At 48.7% G+C, this 26440-nt stretch overlaps 2 protein-coding genes and 1 long non-coding RNA gene across 4 annotated transcripts in view; 2 read left to right on the top strand and 1 right to left on the bottom strand.

Moving 5' to 3' along the window:
* LOC111153680 (protein NPAT) overlaps window positions 1-4339 on the top strand; it is a 68243-nt gene extending 63904 nt beyond the window's left edge. The window contains exon 22 of one of the 2 annotated variants that reach the window (XR_002641026.1): window positions 4118-4339. The gene's annotated coding sequence lies outside the window, so the exon portion shown is untranslated. Of the gene's footprint in view, window positions 1-1922; window positions 1953-4117 lie in introns of those variants that run through there. The other variant, XR_002641025.1, reaches the window with a different exon arrangement.
* LOC111153681 (acetyl-CoA acetyltransferase 1) lies at window positions 262-26197 on the bottom strand. Its single transcript, XM_022512835.1, has 12 exons — window positions 26049-26197; window positions 16357-16404; window positions 14588-14705; window positions 14127-14222; window positions 13804-13904; window positions 7431-7574; window positions 6877-7027; window positions 5995-6090; window positions 4376-4489; window positions 3128-3192; window positions 1185-1342; window positions 262-572 (listed from the first exon to the last, which is right to left on the bottom strand). Exons 1-12 carry the CDS (start codon window positions 26118-26120, stop codon window positions 452-454), a joined length of 1284 nt encoding a protein of 427 aa, XP_022368543.1. The 5' UTR covers window positions 26121-26197; the 3' UTR covers window positions 262-451.
* On the top strand, window positions 4524-6870 carry LOC111153684. Its single transcript, XR_002641029.1, has 3 exons — window positions 4524-4741; window positions 5592-5689; window positions 6077-6870. It is a non-coding gene; the product is annotated as an uncharacterized LOC111153684 (long non-coding RNA).
* Window positions 26198-26440: the final 243 nt, after the last annotated feature.

Here is a 26440-nt window from a genome sequence, read left to right on the forward strand (position 1 = left end):
TATTGTGAGAAATTGCCCCCCCTAGACCCGAGCACATGGATCTATCCTGTTTCCAGCAACACTGTTCTCACTTTCAGGAGTCTGATAAAGCTCAGTCAGTTGTACGTGACGTTCACTGACCTCTGACCAGCCTCAGAATGTAAATGATGATTTGTTCTGTAAAGCGGAAGCATCTACTTCTAGGATACGAATAAGTGCACACTGGTATCTCAGATAGTACAGCTTTCTCACAACTACTTTGAACTAAAGATTACAAAAGACTTAAAGCAGAAGAAAACATTTATTTATAATTTCAAAAGGTTTGAGGATTGATCTTATCATATTGTAAAAATGTTAGAAAAAAATAGAAAATGAAACAGATGGGAGTACATAACCCCACCCCAGGTAGTGAGTCCTACTGATTACAGCAGACCTTTCTGGCCACATTAGGGTTGTTTTAGACACGAGCTGCCTAAAACTTCTGGATCAGCAGGGCAGACGCCCCTCCTCCTCCATTACAGATACTGGCAAGACCGTACTCCCCTTGCTTCAGGGCATGAACCATATGAACGACAATCCTGGCTCCAGACATCCTAGGAAGAAGAAAGCATTTGTGTTCTTTCATAAAGAATACCTAATCAAAACAGTTCCCATTCCAAGTTCGTTTGAAAAGCCTGTTAGAGAATTTAACTCCTTTTCTTAAAGTGGGAGACATGTTTCAAGAACTAGTACAGCTTTTTTTTTTTTTTTTTAAGCCCAAGCATAGATTTTAATCTTAAGACACTATTAGTTTGGGACGCCTGGGTGGCTCAGTTGGTTGAACGACTGCTTTCGGCTCAGGTCATGATCCGGGAGTCCCGGGATCGAGTCCCGCATGGGGCGCCCAGCTCCACGGGGAGTCTGCTTCTCCCTCTGACCTTCTCCTCGCTCATGCTCTCTCTCACTGCCTCTCTCTCAAATAAATAAATAAAATCTTAAAAAAAAAAAAAAAAGACACTATTAGTTCTCAGGCAACAAATGTGGCAGATCTGTATTCAGTGTTAAATCCTATCAGAAATGGTGTTTACCCTTCGAAGGACAGATGGGAAGGAAACCAGTTCAACCAGGAGTAACAGGATTAGCATGAAGCGGTTAAGATTTAGACAAAATTACAAGGCCATTATGAAGCCATTAGCCTAGACAGAGACTTGTCTGACTTCACCTACCCGATGGGATGTCCCAGAGAAACTGCTCCTCCGTCGATGTTCACTTTGTGGGGATCGAGGTCCAGCATTTTAATGTTTGCCAGCACAACCAAACTGAAGGCTTCATTCACTTCCCACATCGTAATATCCTCTTTCTTCAGGCCTGCATCTTTAAGAACCTAAAATTTTTATAACGAAAGATTAACAGTCAAAACTTATTTTCATTGTTTTTTTCTGGAATTCTGCAATCTGGGTTTCTAGTTCCTCATGATGCAAGAGATATTTAAATATGGAGTTTCTTAGTTTTCAGGAAGAAGAGCCTTTTCATTTTCGGATTTTAATGTCTCACTGCACTGTGAGCAAAGAATTCTGTTTGCATTATTTATTATTTGCAGCAATAGAAAGAACTAGATTTTCTTGAATAGTCTATGGATACCTGAAAAGAACATGTGTTCTCTATTTGGGGGTTATACTTAATCTTTTTTACTACTTTGATCAGTTGTAGATTCTTTATCTATCAAATGAGAGAGGTCTATTAGTTTCTGCTGTTAGTACAGTGGTTTTTCTCTGCATCTCCTAGTTTCTCCTGTATAAAAGCTGCTGTGGGGTTATATGGGTGCAGACATTGTTAGCTGTTGTATCCTCACTGCAAATTATCTCAAGTCTTTAATTCTGAGCAGTTCGTCAGCTATGCAGGAAAATGTTCTAAAATTCTACTGTTTGTTTTGTTTTTTTTGAAGATTTTTATTTATTTTGCAGAGAGGCCACAAGTAGGCAGAGAGGGGGGGGGGGGGAGCAGGCTCCCTGCTAAGCAGAGACCCCCCCCCCCCCCCAATGCCGGGCTCGATCCCAGGATCCTGAGACCATGACCTGAGCCAAAGGCAGAGGCTTAAGCTACTGAGCCACCCAGGTACCCAGTTTTCCTTTTATTTAAAAATTGTTGTGAGAATTAATAAAAGTAACTGGGAACTCTTCCCCCCCTTCCTCTCTCCCTGCAGCAGGCTCTGTGTTTCAGGCTGTACAGCTCCCACAACATGAGACAAAACCGTGTGGTCCCTTCCCTGGCTTTCAGTCAAGCCAGGGTCAGAATTGGAGCTCCGCCTTCAGAATCCAGACCCGTTTCTCCCCCTTGCTGTCCTGTGCGATGCATTCACTTTCTGAAGCTGTTATTCTCTTCCTCTCTGAACCCTGCCACCTCATCGTTTCTTATCCTTTCTTCCCATAGTCCTCACTGATTTCTGCTCTTTCTGGGTGTTGCTGTCAGAAGTCCCCTCCCAGGGTGAGGCCCTCTCCTTCCAAAAGGGAGTATTTGCTGGAATCTTCCGGGCTCCTTCAGCACCGTCTCTTCCTGTGACCCCGTAGCAACTTCCCTTAGCAACAGTGACCGCTTGGAGTACATAGGTTTTTTGTTTTTAGTTTTACTCTAAGACCAGCTCCCAGCAATTTCCTTTTGGAATGGAGACTCTCCTAGTACTGCATTATTTGCTTTGAATTCTAGACCCAGGACCTTCAGTACTCTTCTTTGCCACACCAGCCTCCCACTCTGTGGCTACCATGCCAGGTGCGAGTAAGCACCCTACCTAAAAATAATTCCAGACTTTGCGTCGGTTTCACTGAGGCTCTAGTTTGTGGGCTGCTCAGACTGTTTTCAGAAGTTGGAAGATTTGGGGGCCTTTTGGTGCCTCAGGCAGTTAAGCATCTGACTTCAGCTCAGGTAGTGATTTCAGGGTCCTGGGATCGAGCCCGTGTCGGGCTTCCCACTCAATGGGGGAGTCTGCTTCTACCTCAGCCCCTCCCTCCATTCATGCTCTTTCTCTCTCAAATAAATAAAATTAAAAAAAAAAAAAAAAAGATTTGAAACCAATCTTCCGCAGACAAGTAACATTAAAACCCCAACCCCGCAGCTCTGCTCCAGGCAGAAGCCAGCACGATGCGGTAATGACGGCCCCACACTGGGTTCTCACCTTCGGTACAGCATACGCGGGCGCAATTGGAAAATCAATGGGTTCGACAGCAGCATCAGCAAATGCTTTAAGAAAAAAAAGAAAAAAAGTCATTAAAATCGTTTTTTACGGGGCGCCTGGGTGGCTCAGTGGGTTAAGCCACTGCCTTCGGCTCAGGTCATGATCTCAGAGTCCTGGGATCGAGCCCCGCATCGGGCTCTCTGCTCTCTAGGGGAGCCTGCTTCCTCCTCTCTCTCTGCCTGCCTCTCTGCCTGCTTGTGATCTGTCAAATAAATAAATAAAATCTTTAAAAAAAAAAAAAAAAATCGTTTTTTACAAGTGATAGGTCATGTATCATGTGCAGAACTGCAAGCTTCCTAGCCCCAATCATACACGGAAATGTAGCTGTTCCTGTTCTAAGACTGTTGGCTTTATAAAATTAGATCCATCATCTAGGCCGCGGATTTTCCGAAGCAGGGGGCTGGGGGAATTGGCCTCCAGGGACACTAGCATTAGCTAGACATGATGTAGGTGCTGCAGTGGGTAGAAGGACCCTTCCTGCAGCATCTGGGGGGCAGAGGCGACCGTGCGTCCTCCAGCGAGCAGCGCAGCCTCCGGCAAAGGAATTACTGGTTGCAGAATGTCGCAAGTGCTGAGGTTAGGAAACCGCGCTCCCAGCTGAAAACGAAGGGGATGCCTGAGTGGCTCAGGGGGTTCATAAGGCATCTGACTTGGTTTTGGCTCAGGTCACCATCCGAAGGTAGTGGGACCGCCTGGGTTCCGTGCTCAACAGGGAGTCTGCTGGTCCCTGTTCCTCCTCCTTTCTCTAATAGATAAAATCTTCTAAAACAATAAAGTAACAAAATGGTATTTGTTAAACTTACTCACAAGGTGGATTTTACAGCTAAAAATGTTTAAGGAGATGAAGGGTGTGCCAGCCACATAGTTAAATGCCAAAATGTCTCAACTTCTTATTTCTAAAGCCCTAACTTCATATTCTTTTCCTTCTAGGTGGTTACCGCTCCCCTGCGTGCCAGGACCACGTACCTCCTACCCCCACTCAGCAGACAGGCTAGGAGAGATCTCTGATGCTTACTCTTCTACAAAATGAATGATAAAGGAGCTTCTAACTCAAAATACGAGCGACTGTCACACCGAACCACCCACAGAGAGAAGGAGCCGCCCTCAACGCTGTGTAACCAACACGGAAACTCCATTTCAGGAAGCTTCAAGGGGCTCAGGAGGAGAGCGGTTCGGAACACGTGCTACCTGCTACTCTGGCCAGCGGCCTGACGTCGAGCCTCCGGGCCGCGTCCGCAGTCATGAGCAGCAGGGCAGCCGCGCCGTCGTTGAGCGTGCTTGCGTTGGCGGCTGTGACTGTGCCTGGAAGCAGTGGTGAGCGTGAGGCCACAACCATTCACACCACGTTCATTTGGTTCAACTGACTGAACTCCTGCGGGCACCACGGGGGCTGCTGGGTGCGTGGAAACGACCAGTATGTGTGGAGACGATGCCTGCTTTCAGGAGACCCACACCTGGCTATTTCCGGCTGGTTCTCTAGCCCTTTGTTCACAGCCCGCTCAGCAACACCGGCATGACGGCAGGAGGTCAGCGCGGGCTTACAAGGCTGCCAAGGTAAGGACCAGCTGTTGCTTTTTCTTCCCAGAGTCTAACTTTGCTTATCCACGTTAGAGCAGGTACTGTGTCAAAACCATGTACATCTTAGGGCGCCTGGTGGCTCAGTGGGTTAAGCCTCTGCCTTTGGCTCAGGTCATGATCCCAGGGTCCTGGGATCGAGCCCCACAACAGGCTCTCTGCTTCCCTTCCTCTCTCTCTCTGCCTGTCTCTCTGCCTACTTGTGATCTGTCAAATAAATAAACAAAATTTTAGAAATAATTTTAAAAAACCACATCCTTTTCTACAATCACTTGAAGTTAAATGTCAAGAATACTAAAAATAACTGAACTGGATGTTTTAAATTTTACAGAATGTAAATTCTATCAGGTAAGCTTTTATAAAAATTGTGACCAAGCCCCTATAAGTAGATTGCAGCTAAAAATATACAAATGTACTTTTGCAACATAAATTTTACATGGTGCTTTAAAAAAGACTGATCCCTCTCTGTAGTTGGTATTAAAAAATTCAAATCAGGGGGGCGCCTGGGTGGCTCAGGGGGTTAAGCCTCTGCCTTCGGCTCAGGTCATGATCCCGGGGTCCTGGGATCGAGCCCCACAAGGGGCTCTCTGCTTGGCAGGGAGCCTGCTTCCCTTCCTCTCTCTCTGCCTACTTGTGATCTCTGTCAAATAAATACTAAATAAAAATCTTTAAAAAAAAAAAAAAAGGAAAAATTCAAATCAGGAAAGGCAGAAAAAGTATCTTTAGACTCTAATCTCCAGTAGATCTGCCCATTTTTAAAAGCAGCATGGACCACACCTCAAGGATTTCAAAAGCATTAATTGAGACACTTGAATCCTGTTTATGGTAGATTTCGACAGTTACTGACTGAGGACCTACTACAAGTCAGGCATTAGGAAAAACCCGTGAACGACACGGCTGCCAACTTCATCTTCAAAAACCTTACAGGTACTTAATATATAAACACATTTCATTACAGAATAAACTTTCAAAATGAATTAAATATGAAAAACAATTCTATACTCATTCTGTAGTCTCTTCCCTAGGATTTCTATATTGAAGGTATTAACAAAATTTTTAATATTTTTTGCATAAATATCATGTTAATTTCACATGAGCCTTGACATACTGAAAATGCTAAATAACATCTAAATGTTTTCTAGAATTACTTAACTAAAATCCATAGGCAGTTCCAAGAGTAGAGATGGTATATTAACTCCACTTTTTGCCATGGTTCATTTCTTCATACTAACCATTTTCTTTCTGGAAAACGGTCTTCAGCTTTGGGACTTTGCTAAAGTCAACCCGTTTATATTCTTCGTCTTCTTTCACCAGGACATCTGGTTTACCTGCAGTACAAGTCTCATCAGCCGGATGAGTCCCTCAGTGAGACACAGCAAATGTACCCCCCACACCGGGCCTGCACACCTCCACCATCTCACGGCAACCCTACTCGAGAATCCACCACCTACCCTCTCTGTTAGGGACTTGAAGAGTTTATTAAGTAGTTTAACCTTTTAAATCTTTGATGGCCCCATCCCATTCTCTTGTCTCGCCCTTTTTAGATCACAGATCCCAGCCACTTTCCTGACTCCAGGGCTGGACAAGCCCTAGTAATTCCACCATCCTGAACCTCATCATTTCTCCGTGGAAATGGAACCTAAACCAGTTTAATGAGTCTTCATGCTGAGTCCCTGCTGGAGCGGATGAGGAGACCTCCCTGCTTGGTGACGGAGAGCCTTCAGATGGGACCCGGAGATGGAGACGGGACAAAAAGATGCAGCTTCCAGAGCTGCTGACGTGCAGCCTTCAGTCCTGGGAGGTGCCCCCCAAAGCCTGCCTCCTCACCTCAAAGGCTAATAAACTGTCACCGATACTAGAAAATTTCTAATAAATATAAATATATTTCTCAAATTGGGAACATTATTCTTAGTGGTATTTGTAGCTGAGCTGGAAGTAGATATGAAATTGGGTGGAGTTACATTGTAACTGGACAGCATTTCCCTCTGTTAACCATAAGCAAAAGTATATGTCCTCAGGTGAACAAAGATAAAAATGTACTAATCTAAAACAGAATTTTTTAGCATAGCAATTTTTTAGCATAAAAAACCTATGTTGGAACATCATCCCTCTACCTTTTACTGTAATTGTGACAGGGATAACTTCATTTCCAAATTTTCCTGCTTCCCACGCTGCTTTACTCCTGGTATAGGAATTAATCGCGTACGTGTCCTGTTCCTCTCGTGCAATGTTCATCTTCTTCGCGGTATTCTCAGCACAGTTCCCCTGATAAAAGATGGAATTCTTAAATATCTATTAACTTGCATAACATAAAACAGTGGTTAGCCGTTAAACGTTGTTTCTTAAAATACACTTTCTGTACTAGGTCATTTTTCAGTCAGGTCTCATCTTTAGATACTTCAGTGAGTCCAGAATTTCTATTTCAAAGGTAAAGAATTAAATAGCTACAGAATCTATAATCAGAAGTCCGAACACTCCCTATTCCAGTGTGGGCCAGCAGATTCAACACCCAAGTCAAACTGATGGGGGGAGCTAAGAGATGTGTTCCTGAAATGAATGGCTAAAATCAACATTTATGGAGCCCACCCTTCAGTTTCTGAATCTGCGTATCTTTAAACCTCAAGCAGTCCTGTGTACTAGCTGGGATTTCTCCAAAAACAAGCATTACCATATGGATCTTATTGTAGACGTCCGTCAGCCCGTCTTTCACAATCAAGTCTTCCAGCCTGACACCGCCGTACGGCGTGGCTCCTCTGCTCATGACGTAGGGAACGTTGGACATGCTCTCCATCCCGCCTGCCACCATCACATCCTGCTCAGCAGCGAAAACAATGTCAACTCCAACAGGACCTACAGCCGTGGACGCCCACCACGCAGCCACCACCAACACGCTTCCGTGGGCCTGGCTAGGCTGCTACACAGTGGGCACGGAGGCACCCTCTCTGAGCCAGATGAAAAGAAATGGTCTAAAATGTCAGGATATTTAAGAATCAGGTATCCTAATAAAGCAACTCTTCCCCATAAGCAGTTTGAGGAAGTGCCCCTTGCATACCCTATAATGGACAGGACAGCCTGGGTACTGGAGAAAGGGCTTCACTAGAATCACAAGAATCATAAAGACCATGCAAGAAAGAGCACACAACCAACAAAATCATGGCCAACAAATGGTAGTATGACTCCCCTGTGCCTCTCCTCTACAAGATACAGCATGTTCTCACCACTGTAAGTTGCTTACCAGCTGGCGTGCTACATGCATGGGGAGGGACTGGAGAGTTACAGAGTATTAGGATTCTGTGCCAAAAGAGTTTCAAGCGGTGGTGTTAAAATGATGTAAAAGAGTGAGTTACTATTTAGGAGGAAATGTAGGAGTGGTGCTCTGATGGGCCTGGAGCTCTGAGATTTCAGACAAATGGAGACAGCAACCCAAGGAAAGGCCTCAGCAGGAGAAATATGAGCTGTGCCCCAGAAATAAGACACCCAGTTTGGCCAGGGTGTAGATTAGCTGAAGACCTCGTAAAAGAAAGCCCTGGAAAGGTAAGTTGGCTCAAGCATGTGCCAGCGTTAGCATTTTGCATGTGGCTGTTAGAGATTTTGGCATAAACACTGGATTCTACAGTTAATGAAGGTTGAAGCGACCATGACGAATGTGTCCTGACAGGGCTGGTAGTAAATGTGTGCTTTATTGATAGTCCTGTCCCTTATGCCAGTGTTTGAGAATTGGCTTCCTTCTGCCTCTCTTCCCTTCAACCATCCCCCAATCTGGAGATTTAACACCACCTGAAAAAACAAGGTTTTATTTCTCCTGGTTTTGGTAAAGTTGCTTACAGCAAAGGTGAAGGAATCTTCTGTACATGAAACAGCCAGAACTTGGCAAAAAGTGGTCCCTGGCTTCCGGCGTAGCAGAAAGGGCGAGGTAATGCTCAGTAGGCAGCAGTTCAAGGGTTTTCTGAAGGCAAACCAGCCTTAGGCCGCTTGACTCTGCGGTTTTCAGTTTGTATGAAAATATGACGCAATACTTCCCAAGCACCTGCCTTACAAGCGAGGCAGTGTTTCCACTGCTTGAGCAAATGTCGGGCTGCTTGGGCAAAAGCTGCTGGTCCACACAGGACGCCTGATGACCGCAGGGGTCAAGGAGACAGCGGAAGGATGTGGGGCAAACCTCCAGTGCCCACACCCAGGATTCTCGCCTCCTTAATAACCTGTTCACAGTCCTGGCTTGTCTTTGGCGGACTGCAGCAGAGTCATTCAGTTGAAAGTAGAGTCAGGAACATGGACCGATGATACTTGATGCAGAAAACCCAAAAGACTCCACCCCAAAGTACTAGAGCTCATACAGCAATTCGGTAATGTGGCAGGCTACAGAATCAATGCACGGAAATCAGTTGCTTTTTTATACACTAACAGTGAAACTGTACAAAGGGAAATTAGAGAGTGGATTCCATTTACAATAGCACCGAAAACCATAAGACACCTGGGAATAAACCTAACCAAAGAGGTAAAGGGTCTGTATTCGAGGAACTACAGAACACTCATGAAGGAAACTGAAGAAGACACAAAAAGATGGAAGAACATTCCATGCTCATGGATCAGAAGAATAAACATTGGTAAAACGTCTATGCTGCCCAGAGCACTCTATACTTTCAGTGCCATCCCGATCAAAATACTATCAGCATTTTTCAAAGTGCTGGAATAGTCCTAAAATTTGTATGGAACCAGAAAAAACCCTGACTCACCAAAGAAATGTTGAAAAAGAAAAAAGCTGGGAGCATCACGTTGCCTGATTTCAAGCTTTATTTACTACAAAGCTGTCATCACCAAGACAGCACGGTACTGACACAAAAACAGACACACAGGCCAGTGGAACAGAGTAGAGAGCCCAGATATGGACCCACAACTCTACGGTCAATTCATCTTCAACAAAGCAGGACAAAATATCCAATGGAAAAAGACAGTCTCTTCAGTAAATGGTGCTGGGAGAACTGGACAGCTATGTGTAGAAGAATGAAACTGGACCATAAACTCTAAATGGATGAAAGACCTCAGTGTGAGACGGGAATCCATCAGAACCCTAGAGGAGAACACGGGCAGTAACCTCTTCGACATCGGCCACAGCAACTTCTTTCAAGACAGGTCTCCAAAGGCAAAGGAAACAAAAGCAAAAATGAACTTTTGGGACTTCATCAAGATCAAAAGTTTCTGTACAGCAAAGGAAACAGTTAACAAAACAAAGAGACAACCCATGGAATGGGAGAAGATAATTTTGCAAATGACACTATAGATAAAGGGCTGATATCCAGGATCTATAAAGAACTCCTCAAACTCAAAACTCAAAAAACCGGTAATCATGTCAAAAACTGGGAAGACATGAACAGACACTTCTCCAAAGAAAGCGTACGAATGGCTAACACACACATGAAAAAACGTTCATCATCATTAGCCATCAGGGAGATTCAAGTCAAAACCACATTGAGATACCACCTGACACCAGTCAGAATGCCCAAAATCAACAAGATAGTAAACAACGTGTGTTGGGAGAGGATGTGGAGAAAAGAGAACCCTCTTAAACCATTGGTGGGAATACAAGTTGGTGCAGCTACTTTGGAAAAGTGTGGAGGTTCCTCCAAAAATTAAAAAGAGAGCTACCCTATGACCCTGCAATTGCACTACTGGGTATTTACCCCAAAGATACAGATGTAGTGAAAAGAAGGGCCATCTGTACCTCAGTGTTCAGAGCAACAGTGTCCACAACAGCCAAACTGTGGAAAGAGCTGAGATGTCCTTCAACAGATGAATGGATAAAGAAGATGTGGTCCATATATACAATGGAGTATTACTCAGCCATCAGAAAAGATAAATACCCAACTTTTGCATCAACCTGTATGGGACTGGAGGGAATTATGCTGAGTGAAATCAGAGAAAGTCAATTATATGGTTTCACTTACTTATGGAACATAAGGAATGGCATAGAGGACATTAGGAGAAGGAAGGGAAAAATGAAGGGAGGGAAATCAGAGGGGGAGATGAACCATGAGAGACTGTGAACTCTGAGAAACAAACTGAGGGTTTTAGAAGGGAGATGGTGGGGGTTTGGGTGAGCCTGGTGATGGGTATTGAGGAGGGCATGGACTGCATGGAGCACTGGGGGTTATATGCCAACAATGAATCTTGGGACACTGCATCAAGAACTAATGATGTACTGTATGGTGGCTAACATTAAAAAAATCAGGAAAAGAAAAAAAAAATCAGGTATCCTAAGACTCCCAGGATCCTTTGCCACACTCAACACTGCTCTAAAAGATGACAGCTGTTCACAGAAATAATCCTACTTCTCTCCTGATCGGCTCTTCCCAGACGGCTGTGGTAACTCTCCACATGACCATGTGCCACGCATCGCTGCCTCCACCCCGGCCGCGTGGACTCGCGCCCAGGTCACTTGGGCTAGAATAAAAGGCTCCTTGGCCCTTCTCCCAGAAGGCCTCTCTCCCCCTTTCTATCCACTCACCTGCACCTGCCGTGAGGCCTTCACAGACCTCGTGCTCGCTCACAGCCCCCTGCACACCCTGCCCCGCCACCAACACAGGAAATACCCGGATCAGGACACCTGGCCCTTCTGGGACGAGCTGCCCGTCCTCCTGTTCTGTTCCCCGGTTCCTGGGTAGGCGTTTATCAGCGCCACAGCCCTGCCCTGGATAGCTTGTACTTCCGGGTCTGTCTTCACCGAACAACGCTCCTTTAAGGACCAGAGACCTTGTCACGTCTATCAGTGAGTACTAATCAACTAACCGGTTAGTACAAACCAACAGAAGAAACTTGTTTGCATATAAGGGCTATTTTAAAACAAATAGTTTAATATAAAACATTAATGGAAGCATTAAAGCCAAGTTATTTTCTCAAGCCTTTAACCAGGAATAAAGACAACCACGAGTTCCAGACCAAAGAAACCTAAATATTTTGCCAGTTTTGAAATCAAGAGATTCTCACTTACTTCTCATGTAAGTTCTACTCAGTTACTCTAAAATACTGAATATTCCTGGGGGTGATGGCAATAGTAAGTGACAGAAAATAAGGTATCAATTATTCTTCAATACAAAATAAAAAGTGGCCACTTTCCAAAATATTTCAAAATACTTTGATAGTTAAAAATATTCATTCCGGGAACCTGGGTGGCTCAGTGGGTTAAAGCCTCTGCTTTCAGCTCAGGTCATGATCCCAGGGTCCTGGGATCGAGCCCCGCATCGGGCTCTCTGCTCAGCGGGGAGCCTGCTTCCTCCTCTCTCTCTGCCTGCCTCTCTGCCTACTTGTGATGTCTGTCTGTCAAATAAATAAATAAAATCTTATAAAAATATATTAAAATTTTTTTTTAAATTCATTCATTTTTTTACCTGTAAGTCAGGTAACTGTACACACACAGAAATACGAGCAGAAAGCGTCTCCGGGTAGCACAAACAGCATTTGCTAGAGAACCACCGTAAATCCACTGAGACAAAACTTTCCTTCTCAAACAGTTCCCAGCATGGAAACAATCTCCTCCGATTTCCACTCGCTGCTGTAACCAAGGCCTAGTAACACCCCGTGCTGGTGTCACCCTCTGTACAAAGGAGTTCCCAACGTTTGCGAAGTGTGCAACTGGTGCCACTTTTACAGAAAGCGTTTGAAAATATCCTCTGGAAATCTTCTGACTCAAACTCTCCTCTTACTAATTTTTCCAAGGGACCAATTTGTACGTGACCAGACTGTTAACGTTCTGTCCACCGGCGACCGGTGAGTGTCCCAGAGCAGGCGCTCAGCTCGTGGGGCGGGAGGAGGGTCACGCTTGTCTGGCTCCAGGCGTGCTGTTCTCACCTCTCCACGGAGCCCCTCAGAGCGGCTGTTCAAGGACCGAGACCTAGTGACCAAGATACACGCGTACAGGCACGCGTGGCGCCATCGTCTAAGATAGTGAGGAAGGGGAGACAACCTGGACGTCCAGTCCACAAGGGCCCAGAAAATACGCTTTCGTTACTCGGGTCAGGAGAACACGAGCACGTGCTCACGGAGAGAGATCCCGCAGGCATTCCGTGGGGTACAGAGTTTAAGCAACTTGCCCAGAGTCTCTCTGCTCCTAGTGGCAGGACACACAAGACAGCGGGACAGAGAATAAAGACCTCCTCGTCTTACCCGCTTCGTTTCCGGGCCCGCCTGAGCGCGCGGGTTACAGTAACGCGTCAGCCCCGTCCGCCAGGGGGCGCCCCAGCCTCTCTCCCTCGGCCTGTGACTGGCAACCCGGCCGGGAGGAGTGTCCGCGGCGCACCAACCCCGGCTCCGCACCAACCCCGGCTCCGCACCAACCCCGGCTCCGGCGCGTGCGGGCCGCGCTCCACACGCACTTCACGGAGGCCCTCCTGGGCCACACCCGAGACCCCGAGAGGCCAGAAGGCACTAGATGCGACGAAGACCCCTGCTGTCCCGCCTCAACCGTGCAACCTTGCCGGCCAGTCTCAACCGCACCCTCTTCACACGCGAGAGGAAGGGCCCGGACGGCCCGGCTCTCGGTTCGCGGCCCGAGCCCGGGCTCCTCACGCCGCAGCGCGCGCGCCGAGCCGCGACCTCCCACCGGACCTCAGGTGAAGACGAGCGGCCAGCGGCGCCAGCGGGGAGCGCGATGTGACAAGTGAGCGGGGACGCAGCGACTACAGATCGGGCTGCGGTTCTGGGCTCTGCCAGTGACTGGATCCCCAGGGTCAGCCCCTTCTTCTCCTCCACGATGCAAACCCTTCCTACTCCGGCAAATAAAATCTTTCGTGTTGAGTCCCCAGAATCTCAGAAAAAGACCAAGTAAAGGGTCACCTGAAGACCCAAACTTCTTCAATGAAAGCTCATTTCGGACCCCAGACCCTCGAGGTACCACCTGCGCGCCCCTTCGGATGGAACAGGCGGATCCAGACCCTCACGAGCCTCGGAGGAGGAATCCCACTTCTAAAGCACAAACGTGCTGCGATTTCCAGCATCTCTGAACACCGCCTGTTATTTGGTTATAAAATGGGAACGAAGGCGCTTCTTACCTGGTGTCCACACATGAGATTCTGCGAGGCCATCATGATGGCTTTCATGCCCGAGGCACACACTTTGTTCACAGTGGTGCATGGAGTGGAAATCGGTAAGCCTGAAACCAACACAAACAAGTCCTTGTGAAAAGCGCAGATACCCTTCCCACACACCTGCAGAACTTAAATTAATACAACAGGGCACGTGAACCTCTAACCCGCCACAGCATCCCTCCTGCCAATTTTAACCGGATTATATGATGCATTTAACATTGCCCCCGCCTCCACTCGGCTCTCCCCAACAGCTGACGACGCATCAAAGCAGACGCGGCTCCCAGTACCTGCGCCCAGGGCCGCTTGCCTTGTCGGCGCTTGTCCTTCACCCCCTTGCAGAACGTTTCCCATGTACACCTCCTTCACTTCTTCTTTTGGAATCCCTGTTTTTACAAAAACAAAACGCATTTCCATATTTTAGTCAATTTAATTAGTGGTTACCTAATCAGTTTCAAGATAGTCTACAGCAAGACGGTTTCTTCCTCTTCTCCGCTGAGATTCATCCTACATGTAGGACAAGGATTTCCTTACAAGGGAATTTAGAAAGGAGGGCATGGAGTACTTCTAAGTGTTATGTATACAGTAAGTGCAAAATAAGTGTTTGCCCCATTGAAGCACCGCCCCCCTCTACACAAAAAGCAAAGCAAGTGGGGCTCCTGGCCAGCTCCGTCAGGAGAGCATGTTCGAGCCCCTTGGGCAGCAGAGCTCACTTGAAAAAACCACCCAGAAGAGCACAGTGGTGACTGACCTGCCTTCTCGATGGCTCCCTGAATTGCAACGGAACCAAGCCTGGTGGCCGGCAGGGAGGCGAGGCTGCCCAGAAAGGATCCAATAGGGGTTCTGGCAGCACTCACTATGACCACTTCCTGGCAAGACAGGAGATGGTAAAAATGATGACATTTAAATATTTTATCCAAACCATCTTTCATGAAATGAATACAACTGAATACAAAGGAGACCCCCAACCTTACCCACAGGGAATCCGTTCTAAGACGCCCAGGGGGTGCCCGGACCTGCAGACAGAACTGAGGCCTGGACGGTGTCCGCTCCGGCCTGCACAGCCACCATCCCATGAGGCCCCGTGAGAGGGGAGCCAGAGCAGCCCCGCAAACGCGGATACGGCACCAGGAACCAGATACAGGGCATAACAGCTATGTGACTGTGTCCCTCAGTGTCTCTGTGGACTGTACGCAGCCTTGTGACGACAACGCAAGAGGATAAAATGCCTCCGTGCCAAGATGACAGAAGTGAGTGACACGGGCACTGAGCCACTAACTTTGTGAGGAAATCAGGAGGAGACTCATCTCCTTCCAGACCAAGGCGGACCACAGCCAAGCAGAACCATGGATAAGGGTGACCATTTTATTACCTAGGACACAGACCTTTTTTTTTCCCCAGACTTTATCGGAGACAGAACACAAGCAGGGAGAAGGACAGAGGGAGAGGGAGAAGCAGGTTTCCTGCTGAGCAGGGAGCCTGATGTGGGGCTCAATCCCAGGCCCTGAGATCATGACCTGAGCTGAAGGCAGACACTGACGACTGAGCCACCCAGGCACCCCTAGACATGCTCTTTTATGAATGACTATTTACTCAATAAAGATTGAAATAATCTAAATATCTGAATAGCAGTAAGACTAATCAGTTCACTGAGGATGCTTTATGATTAAAGATCTAACAGAAAACCTGAGACAAACCAAGTCTAAAATAAGCACAGTTCCTTCCCAGTTGTCCACAGAAGGCTGGAAACCAGAAGAATACATTTCACAGCTATTCCTCAGTGAAAATTTAAGAAACGATCACTTTACCCGTGTTTACTGCAAAATCAAGAACCCTAACCAACGGCTTCCTCCTGAAGGCTATTCTGGGCTCGGAATCCAGACCTACGTACGATGTGGGGCTTAACGGGGACTCAGCAGAGTCATAACTTCCTAGATTAATACAAACAGTAATACGAAATTGAAGAAAAAGTAGATAAAAGTTCTCTTAAACACTGTCAAACTCTATTTTAACAACTCCCTCCTTACACTTGCCTTCCACAGTCTCCAACCGAGCTCGGGGACAGTCAGAGACTGCTGAGATCTGGACAGAAGGCTATCACTACGTAACCTGAGGAACCCGTCAGACAAAGGGCCCCTTGGAAAGTACCACCGTGATCAGACGGCGGTCCTCCCAGTCTAATCCCCAGCCTGGTTCAGTTCCTTTCTTCTAGGATCTTCCAGGTGTCCCTCACAATACAAGGGTCCCCGAGAGTAAGAAGGAACCCCGCACGGTTTCAGAGAGAAGGTGGTTCCATGGGAGACAATGGGGAAGCAGTGGCTGCGGAGCAGGGCCCTAGACCCATCTCTTGGCCAGGATCTGGGCATCTAGCACAGGATTTTAGTAATTAGCTATTCCTAGCCCCCACAGCAGCCCAAAATGACCCCACATATATGCAAATATAAGAATATGCATTCTTTACTGACTATATTTCCCTTTAAATTCTTGAAATTTTAAAGCACAATTTAAGTTTATACTTACATTCAAAGTGGGTTTTGAAACATAACTTCGCTCCATGTATCTTATTTCCTGTAATACAAATATTTGTAAAATTATAATGTAAAAAACTTTAATCTACATCATTTAATACTTCTCAGTGGTGGGGTTCTGATGAGTTCTTTCTGCTTCCTTATATTTTTTATTTCCACGTTCTACAGAGCATGTATCATTTATAATCAGAAAAAATTTACTTCTTTATACTATTTTGATTAGCTGTTCATTGCAACTGTTTTAACTTTTTTTAAGATTTTTTGTTGTTTATTTATTTGACAGACAGAGATCACAAGGAGGCAGAGAGGCAGGCAGAGAGAGGGGATAAGAAGGCTCCCTGCTGAGCAGAGAGCCCAATGCAGGGCTCGATCCCAGGATCCTGAGACCATGACCTAAGCCGAAGGCAGAGGCTTTAACCCACTGAGCCACCCAGGTGCCCCGCAATTGTTTTAACTTCTGATACCTTTATAAATTTTAAATCTATAAGCCTTTAAGTATAAGCTTTAGTTTTAAGTTAAATCTTCTAAATTAATTTTTTTCTAAACTAATTTCAGTACCACATGAAAATGTCATTTTTCTTTTCTTTTTTTTTTTTTTAAAGATTTTATTTATTTATTTGACAGAGATCACAAGTAGACAGAGAGGCAGGCAGAGAGAGAGAGAGGGAAGCAGGCTCCCTGCCGAGCAGAGAGCCCGATGCGGGACTCGATCCCAGGACCCCGAGATCATGACCCGAGCCGAAGGCAGCGGCTTAACCCACTGAGCCACCCAGGCGCCCCAAAAATGTCATTTTTCAAAAAAATATTTTAACTTGCTATTATTTCCTTCATCTACTTCTAACAAATGGATCTGATTTATCTGAAGCAAACACACCTCATACAAATATGGTCTATCTTGCCAAATAAGTTATTTCTTTTTTTTTTTTTAAGATTTTATTTATTTATTTGACAGAGATCACAAGTAGGCAGGGAGGCAGGCAGAGTGGGGGGGGGAAGCAGGCTCCCCACGAAGCAGAGAGCCTGATGTGGGGCTCGATCCCAGGACCCTGGGATCATGACCTGAGCCGAAGGCAGAGGCTTAACCCACTGAGCCACCCAGGCGCCCCCAAATAAGTTATTTCTTAAAGAAATGAGTAAGTATCTTCTCCCTACATGTCCATTCTTACCACACCACTTTTAGTAACAAATGCCAACAAGAACAAGCAGAGAAAATCCAAGTCACAGTTCAGAGACCTGATAGTCTGCAGGGCAAAGAACAAAGGATAAATTTTTTTATCCTCTGGAGTCAGAAAGCATAATAAATATTCAAAAATGACACTTCTATTTAGACCCTAATCTTGCTGATAGCTGTAAATGGCCAATCGTATCTCAGAGCAATAAGCAAGCCCGCGAACATCTAAAAGCTAGCCTGGCGTGAAGCGAGCAACCAATTTCAGCTTTCAGTCCGCAACAGAGCACAAAGGAAGGAGCTGTGACCAAGAGTGGCTCTAAGCAGAGAGAACCTCTAAAACCACAAGGCATCCTCTCAACACTGATGCATAACGCGTTCAGACGAGAACAGATACATCGGCAGCTTCGAGACAGAGGGTGTTACTGGGTCATAGAAGAGAATTTAAGAAAATCCTTTTTCCAATGTTAAGATGACCGAGTAATGACAGAGTAACTCACCTTTATGTAGAAAGTTCATATAAACAAGTTTGCTATAAGAACCTAATTTAATCCTGGTTTTTATTCAAAACCATAATTATTACAAAATTCAATGCAGCCCTTCCTTTTTTTTTTTTTTAAGATTTTATTTATTTATTTGACAGAGAGAAAGGTTACAAGGAGACAGAGAGGCAGGCAGAGAGGGGGGAAGCAGGCTCCCACTGAATAGGAAGCCCGATGTGGGGCTCGATTCCAGGACCCTGAGACCATGACCTGCCCGAGGTGAAGGCAGAGGCTTAACCCACTGAGCCACCCAGGCGCCCAGTGCAGCCCCTCTTGCGAGGAGATGGCTTTTCAGTCTTCATGAGCGAGAGGACAGACTCGCTTCCCACCATTGAGATCACGGACATCACAGGAGGCATCACTGGGAATCTGGAATCCACAAAACGGGGCCCTACACTCCAGCAGCGCTACAACCTTACGAAAGGAGAAATGTTAAAATCACCTGCACACAGTCCACTGTCCAAAGACAGCTCGGTGAAAAACCGGAGAGAGGCTGATGAACGAGCCACCCCGGCTTCCAAAGAGAAGGTTCCTGGGTGTCGTGCAGGGTCTCCAAATACGCGGTGCCACTGAAATGCTTCGGAAAGGGGTCCCGGTTTGTGTACATTCATCGCTCCCTCATCCAGTGTCAACACAACACACGTCACCAACGTGCTGTCACTTTCCAAATGACCTGTTTGTGCAGACCTTGAAAGAAAATGTATCTGCCATCTCCGCCTGTGTCTCGGGAAGCTGGGTCGTAAGTCAGGTGCACGCTTGCCCCGCCAGGAGCCGCCGGCGAACACGGCTGTGAAGGGCAGCACACGTGCCCGCGGCGGCCGACAGCCGCGCCCGCCTGCCAGGCAGGAGGGCGCCCTTCACGGGTTGGCGAATCTGGGGAGCTGCTGAAGGATTCCAGCCTGTCACCTGGGATCCAACTTTGAATTAAAGGTTCCCACTTGTACTCCCCAGTATTTGGAAAGAACACACTTTTGGTGGAAATCGAATGTATCATCCTTTGCGGGCCGTATCCAAGCAGCGGATTTTTCTACAAGTCCCCACTGGTGGCACACATGCCAGTCCCTGCCTCTCCGACCATGCGGCTTCCTCAAAGGGGAGCGAAGGGACACCAGGCCTCCGAGTCCCCTGCCCCCGCGCCCCCGCCCTCCCACGCCAACAAGCGGACAGGATGGGAAAGGGGAAGGCCTTGATGGGGGCCTGGGTCGGCGGGATGGCCGCGGGCTCGGGAGCGGCCCGTCGCAGGGGCCGCAGCCAGCCGGCACCACCGCCAACCACGGCCGAGACCGCAGAGAGAACAGCCAGGAGCAAACAGAGGCGACGGACTGAGGGGTGGAGGAGACAAGGCCCGGGGAGGAAGTGAGCTGTGTTCTGGACCCAGAGCTGGCAGTGTCTGCGATGGAGTACGTGGGTTTGAGGGCAGGACGAAGGGCGAGTGCTAGGACTGGGGTTCAGGCACCGGGCAAATGGTAGTGCGCTGCTGTGAGTGGGGACGCCCTGGGAAGAAACCGGTTTCCCGGGGGACCAAAATACTCGGAGAATGAAGGGAGAGGAGCCGGGCACACGACAAGGGACAAAAGAAGATTCCTCGGTGGGTGACCTCCCCATCCAGGCTCCCGCAAGGGCAGCACCAACAGCGTGGCCTCGGGCGCCCCGCGCAGCTGCTGGGCCCGGAGGCCCGCTGTCCTGAGCGAGTCCGCAATGGGACACGGCTCCTCGCCACCGAGGCCACTTTTCCTGGCACAGCGGCCACTTGCAGCCAAAGCTGCCCTGGCCTGTCCCGCCGGCCCCGCCACCACCAGCTGCCCTTCCACTGGGCCACATCTTCATGTCTCCCCCTACTCCCTTCACCCCTGTACTCCCGGATCGTTCCAGAAGGACACACAGGCTCTGCTTCCTCCCACCCAAACCTGCATTCTCCCCGAGCTGTTCCCTCACTCCCCGGCCCCCAGGGACACGGGTTCCCCACCCAGTGACTCAGGGCTCACCTCCCCGCGGCTGACCCCCACATGAGCCGATGCTGGGTGTCTGTGCTCGATGGGCCAGAGGTTCCCTCCACCCCTGCCCACCCTCTCTCCCCCTCTGCTTCCCCCACTCCTGAACCGGCATCTCCGCCCTCAGCACCTGCCCACGGCCATCTCCAGCCTCCACCTCTCCGCTGACCTCCCGACTCACTCAGTCCCAGGGCCCAGGGACGCCTTCCATGGACCGTCCCACTCACCACACCCTATTCCCCCAGGAAACTGGTTTCTTCCCAGTGCGACCCCCTCAGAGCAGCGCACTACCATTTGCCCGGTGCCTGAACCCCAGTCCTAGCACTCGCCCTTCGTCCTGCCCTCAAACCCACGTACTCCATCACGGACACTGCCAACTCTGGGTCTAAAACACAGCTCACTTCCTCCCCGGGCTTTGTCTCCTCCACCACCCCCGAGTCCCATCGCCTCTCTCGCTGGAGTCCACGGGCACCTGACTCACCTCCCATCACCCCGGACTTCTGCCCGCGGTCCAGTCGGTTTTAAACACATCAACTAGATCTCATCGCTGCCCTGGTTCTTCCTTCTATAGCTTTCCATCGCTCCCGGAATGACATCAAAACCCTGCCCGTCATTCTGCAGGGACACAGCCCCTCCGTTCTTCCAAGGCTCACTTCACTCTTGCCCTGTGCCAGCCGCCCAGCCTACGCTTTGTCCTCAACCTGCCCCACCACCCAGAGCCGCCACTAACAGCCCATCCCCTGCTCCCCATGTGAGCCGGTATCCACTCTTGATGTCCCAGAGCTGAGGACACCTTCCCACAATGCTCCTTCCCGACCACCCAACGGAAATCGGCCTCCCCGGCTGACACTGTGTCATCGGTAATAGGCATGGGACGGTCACAACCAGCAGAAAGAGTGTCATCTGCGGCCCCGGGCCACTCGGCCGCACCCCCGGCCCTGGAAACCTTACCTGCCCGAGCCAGGTAGGGGCAGGCCCGGCGGCCTCCACTTCCACGGCACCAGGGCGTGCTCACTTTTTCCAGAACACACAATTCTGTGGCCCCTCGATGACCTGTCTCCACACTATACTGTTCTGAGAACAGATGTTATTTACTCTCTCCCCGTGACCGCGGTAGACACCAAACAAATTATCTGAGCAAAATCCAAAGCTTACAGCAAGTGTGAGAAACAACACTGCAGGCAGGAAGTACATTCCGAAGCCGGCGAAACAGCTACTGAGCGAGGGGGTGAGGGCCTATGCTACCTGCTACATGGAGGGGTCAAAAAAGGGCTCCTAGGGAGGCCCCCAGGGTAGAGACGTGAGTCACCCAGAGAAGCCCTGGGGAGATCTAGGAAAGGAGCACCTGCCACAGGGAAGGTGGAGAACCAAGGCCTTGAACTATGAACACACTTGGCACAGGAGAGGGAGAGGACATGGAGCAGGACCACGGGGCCAGGTTTGAGCCCGCGGGCGGTGGCGAGGGATCTGGAATATGTCATGTGCAACCAGCCACTCACATTTACAGGTAAGAAAACGAAGGCACAGTCAGATCCAGCAATTTGTCCGGAGTCACAAAGCCAGTAAGGGGGAGAGCCGATATTTCAAATCTAAGCAGCCTATTTATAGATACGTGTATATGTATCTATATTGAGATATGTACATTTATATGTGTAATAGACACAATGTACATTATACATAGGAGTTTATTAAAAAATAATAATAAAATTTAGGAAGCTGAGGCCAGTACTTTCCAAAGTACTGCGTTATCTTTCAGGAACTAATGATTTGCTTATGATATACTTTCCTGATCAAGTATGTCAACAGGAACACTAACGTTTCTTTATTCCACTGCAGAAACAGGTAGAACCACAGAAGACAAGCAAATTAACAGAGAACATCTACAAGCCAAAATACCTGTAAAAATGAGCCAAGTGAGTTAGAAATTGAGCCATAATCAATGAAAATATTTTGAGAAAACTGATTAAATCATTTTTGGACCTTTTCAACTTCTTAGTATACAGAGCTTAGCAGTTAGTATCTAAAATATCTTGTGTTTGTACCTATCATTGTCTGTGAAAGGAAAGCAAAATTCCCTTACATAAAACAGTAATACCTCAAATCTGTATTTTTTTTTCTTTTCCTTTTTTTTTTTTTTTTCTTTAGGAAAGAGAAAGCACAGGGAATGGAGGGGAGTGGCAGAGAGAGAGAACCCCAAGCAGGCTCCACACTCAGCAAGAAGCCAACATGGGGCTCTATCCCATAACCCATGAGATCATGACCTGAGTGAAAGCCAAGAGTCAGACGCTTAACTGGCTGAGCCACCCAGACCCCCCATCAAATCTGTATTTCATAAGTTCTTTATAAAGCTCTCCAAGTATTAAAAGAGTTTTGCTAATTTCAATCAACAATTCTCATTTAGGTATTTCATTTATATAATTCCCTTCTTTAAATCCTACCTAACCCCTTTGTTATATTAAATTTTTATAGCACTAAGTGCTCTGTTATGGGTTGAATTGTGCCTCCCAACCCTGCCAAAAGAGAAGTCCTAATGCCCAGTACCTTAGGATGTAACTTTATTTATAAATGTTGGTCTCTACAGAAGTAATCAAGTCAAGATGAGGTCATCAGGGTGGCCCTAATCCAGTATAACTGATGGCCTCATAAAAAGAGAAAATTTGGGGGCATGTGGGTGGCTCAGTGGGCTAAAGCCTCTGCCTTTGGCTCAGATCATGATCTCAGGGTCCTGGGATCGAGTCCTGCATCCGGCTCTCTGCTCAGCAGGGAGCTTGCTTCCCCCACCCCTCTGTCTGCCTCTCTGCCTACTTGTGATCTCTGTCAAATAAATAAATAAAATCTTTTTTTTAATAGTTTTTTTTTTTTAAGATTTTATTTGACAGACAGAGATCACAAGTAGGCAGAGAGGCAGGCAGAGAGAAAGAGGGGGAAGCAGACTCCCCGCCGAGCAGAAAGCCTGATGCAAGGCTCGATCCCAGGACCCTGAGATCATGACCCAAGCCAAAGGCAGAGGCTTTAACCCACTGCGCCACCCAGGTGCCCCAATAAATAAAATCTTTAAAAAAAAAAGAGAGAGAGAGAGAGAGAGAGAGAGAGAGAAAATTTTAACCATAGAGAAAGACAAGCACAGAAGATGAAGAGAAGATGGGGGAGGATGGCCATGTGCAGATGGAGGGTAGGAATGACAGATCTATAAGCCAAGGGCCTCCAAAGATTGCCAGCAAACTACCAGAAACAAGGACGAGGCAAGGAGGGGACTTCCCTACAGGATTCAGAGGGAGTGGGGTCCTGCCAACACCGTAATTTCAGATTTCCTGGCCTCCAGAACGCTTTCTGTTGTAAGCTGCCCAGCCGGTGGGATTCTGTCACAGCAGCCCAAGGACATAGCTCACCCTCCTTGTTGAAAATCTCACCTCCCTCGGCTTTCAGATGACACGACATTCCCCTGCTTTTCTTCCATAACACCATCCTCTCTTCACTCACCTTGGCAGGTTCTGCTTGCCCGGCCTGTCCTGAAACATCATGTCTCCCAGAGGCCCCATGCTGAGCCCTCCCAACTTCTCCCTCTACACCTGCTCTCGGTGAGCCCCTCAATGACCATGGCCACCACTGTCATCCGCAGCTGGTGACTCCCAAATCTCCATTTCCTCCAGTTCTCTTAGTTGTCAAACCGGCAACTCCAAACCCAATCCAAAACACAAGTCATCACTTTCTTTCTGCTGCCACATCTGTTCCTCTGAAAACCACTACTATCCACCTAAATGGCAGGCCAAGGCTCCCAAATTATACCTAACATCTTCTAACTAAGCTCCTCTTAGCCAGTCAGTCAGTCATTCAGGTCAACAGATTCCACCTCCAGGCCATCTCTGGAGTCCGCCCCTTGCCTGTTTACTACCACCTCAGATCGCTATCAGCGCTCGCTCGCCAGCACACTCTGTTCTTTGGTCCTGTGTGAGAGGAAAGGCTAGTGAAGTAAGTCAAGCAAAGAGAGTCATTACCATACGGTTTCACTTACTTGTGGAGCTAGAGGAGCTAGAAAGAAAGGAAAAGTGAATTGGGGGAAATCAGAGGGGGAGATGAACCATGAGAGACTACAGAGGACAAATATACAGGTGATAGAAAAGCTGAAAACAAGAGGCCGTCAGTAGAGATTAGCACCAGGAAGGCATTAACACACATAGGGCCCCCTGACAGACACTGTGATGTGTGCACCCACAAGCGTCAGCCCCACGGCTACACAGACAGAGGAGCAGAGGGAAAGGAATTGGGAGCAAACAGGCTGAGGACTGGCACAGTGCAAGAAATTTTTTTAAACTCTGAATATTAAAACAAACAATAACCTGGGGTCAAAACAGCAAAACAGAGAAGTCTGAAGGAGTATCAAATGCAGTAATGATCAAGAGGATGAAAAAAGAAATACACACCCACCCAAAAAAAGCACTGGCATTCTTCAAATGAGGGGCACAGAACTCTACCACCAGAGGCTTAAAGAGAAAGGGGATATACTTAAAAAAAAGAAAAAAGAAAAAAAAAAAGTCGTTACAGCTGGAAAGGCAACAATCTCCTATATAGGCAGACCATAAGGCAGATCTTGTAGCTGAAGGAAAAGGTGAAAGAGCAAGTATGATGGGTGAAGGTCAAGTTCCATTCAACAAACTGACACTAAATATGGAAAATCCTGGTACAACAGGTTTCCAGTAAACCACCACTTATTTCAAATTACGACCAATACTGATTCCTAGAACTCAATAAAATGAGCACCATAAATCATTCGCTGTAAAACCTACGGCTCTTCCCATCAGCAACATGTGTTTGGATCCTAAGTTCTCAATTAAACTGTAAACTAAGAGGGCTCTGCAATCGTTTTGGCTTTTTGAGAGGACCTAGTTCATCTAATTCACCTGGTCAACACCGGTTGAAACCCAGCTTAACCTACTTATACTTTCCCGACTTCCCAAACCATCGCATGAAATAACGCGAAACTGATCCAGGTACATGTCCCCGTTCCGCTCTCCGCTACCTTAGACGGGGAAGGGAAGAAAAAAGAACGCCTCTGTGGAAAAAGTCCGCCTGACTTTCCCCCAGGATTACTGTGACTCTTCCACGTCCTCCTGGCCACTCCCTACAAGTTCTACATTTATGCTCTCACAGATCCCATCTCCTCCTGCCAGCACGCAGCTCAAATTACTTCACGCCGAAACCATGCCCCGCCCCCAACACCCCGCACCTCAATCCTGCGCAACCTCGGGCTGCGACAGAACCCAAAACACCAACGGTTTCCACCGACTTGCGTCAAATTCTCTTACCACGTGGGTGGATTTCGAAGCGTCCGACCCGAAGCCACCTGGCAAGGGCACCTTCGCCGGCCAGGCCCTCGGGCCTCCACTACCCCAGGTTTCGCAAATCTAAGATGCAGGCTCCCTGGTTTTGAGCCTCTCGGGAGGACCGGCTCCCTTTCAGGGCCGTGGCTCCCGCGTTCCCTAAACACAACAAGCCGGAGCGGAGCACGCCGCTGGACGCCCTCCGGGCGCAGCACCGTGCACACCCCGCTCCTCGTGCGCGGAGCAGCCCAGATTCTCCCCCGCAAGGGTCAGGCCGCATCAGAGCGGGGCATCTTCCCCCCTCGGGTCTCACACCCGCAGGCACGCCGATGCCCTACAGCACGAGCGCTAGCACGACGTGAACGAAATCCCGGAGAAGGCGGACGGCCCGGACTGCCGGCCAGGCAGGACCCGGACTGGGCCCTTCTGGCTGCCGAGGTCCGTGCCCCGTGCCACCCACGGGCAAGCGAGCAGCGGACCGCGGCGGAGGCCCCGAGAACGCCCGGCACGCACAGGTGCCACGGTGCGGCGCGCGCGTGCGCGGCTCGGGTGGGCTTCTCCGCGCGGGGCCGGCGGCCTACCCCCCGGACTCCCAGCGCCGCGAGTGCGGGCCCTCCCAGCCAGGGGTGCCGGCGCGCCGCGACCCGGGCCCGAGCCCCCCTCACCTTCAGCGGCCTCTGGAGCAGGCGACCGCGCCCCCAGGCGCTACAGCGCATAAGGGCCGCCAACACAGCCATGGCCGCCGGGCGTCTACACAGACTCAGCAGCCGGAGACGCCGACACCCACAGCCAAATACCAGCGCCGCTGCCCCGCCCGCCCTGCTCCCGGCGCGCTCCGCCCCGCCCCGCCCTCTCCAATAGCGGCCACGGACGGCGGCGGCGTGCGTGACTATTGGCCGGCAGGAGGGGGCGGGGAGGGGGCGGGGCCTCGGCGGACCGTTTTGGCCTGAGCAGCCTCACAGTCTGGCCAGCACGTGACAGGCCGCGGGTTCCTCTTCCCCACTTCTGACCTTGCCCTGTCGGTGGGGCCAGGGTCACCCGGGCGTTTAACGCTCAC

This window comes from Enhydra lutris, unplaced genomic scaffold (genome assembly GCF_002288905.1).
Source record: "Enhydra lutris kenyoni isolate GAN:26980312 unplaced genomic scaffold, ASM228890v2 scaffoldscaffold34, whole genome shotgun sequence".
Taxonomy (NCBI): domain Eukaryota; kingdom Metazoa; phylum Chordata; class Mammalia; order Carnivora; family Mustelidae; genus Enhydra; species Enhydra lutris.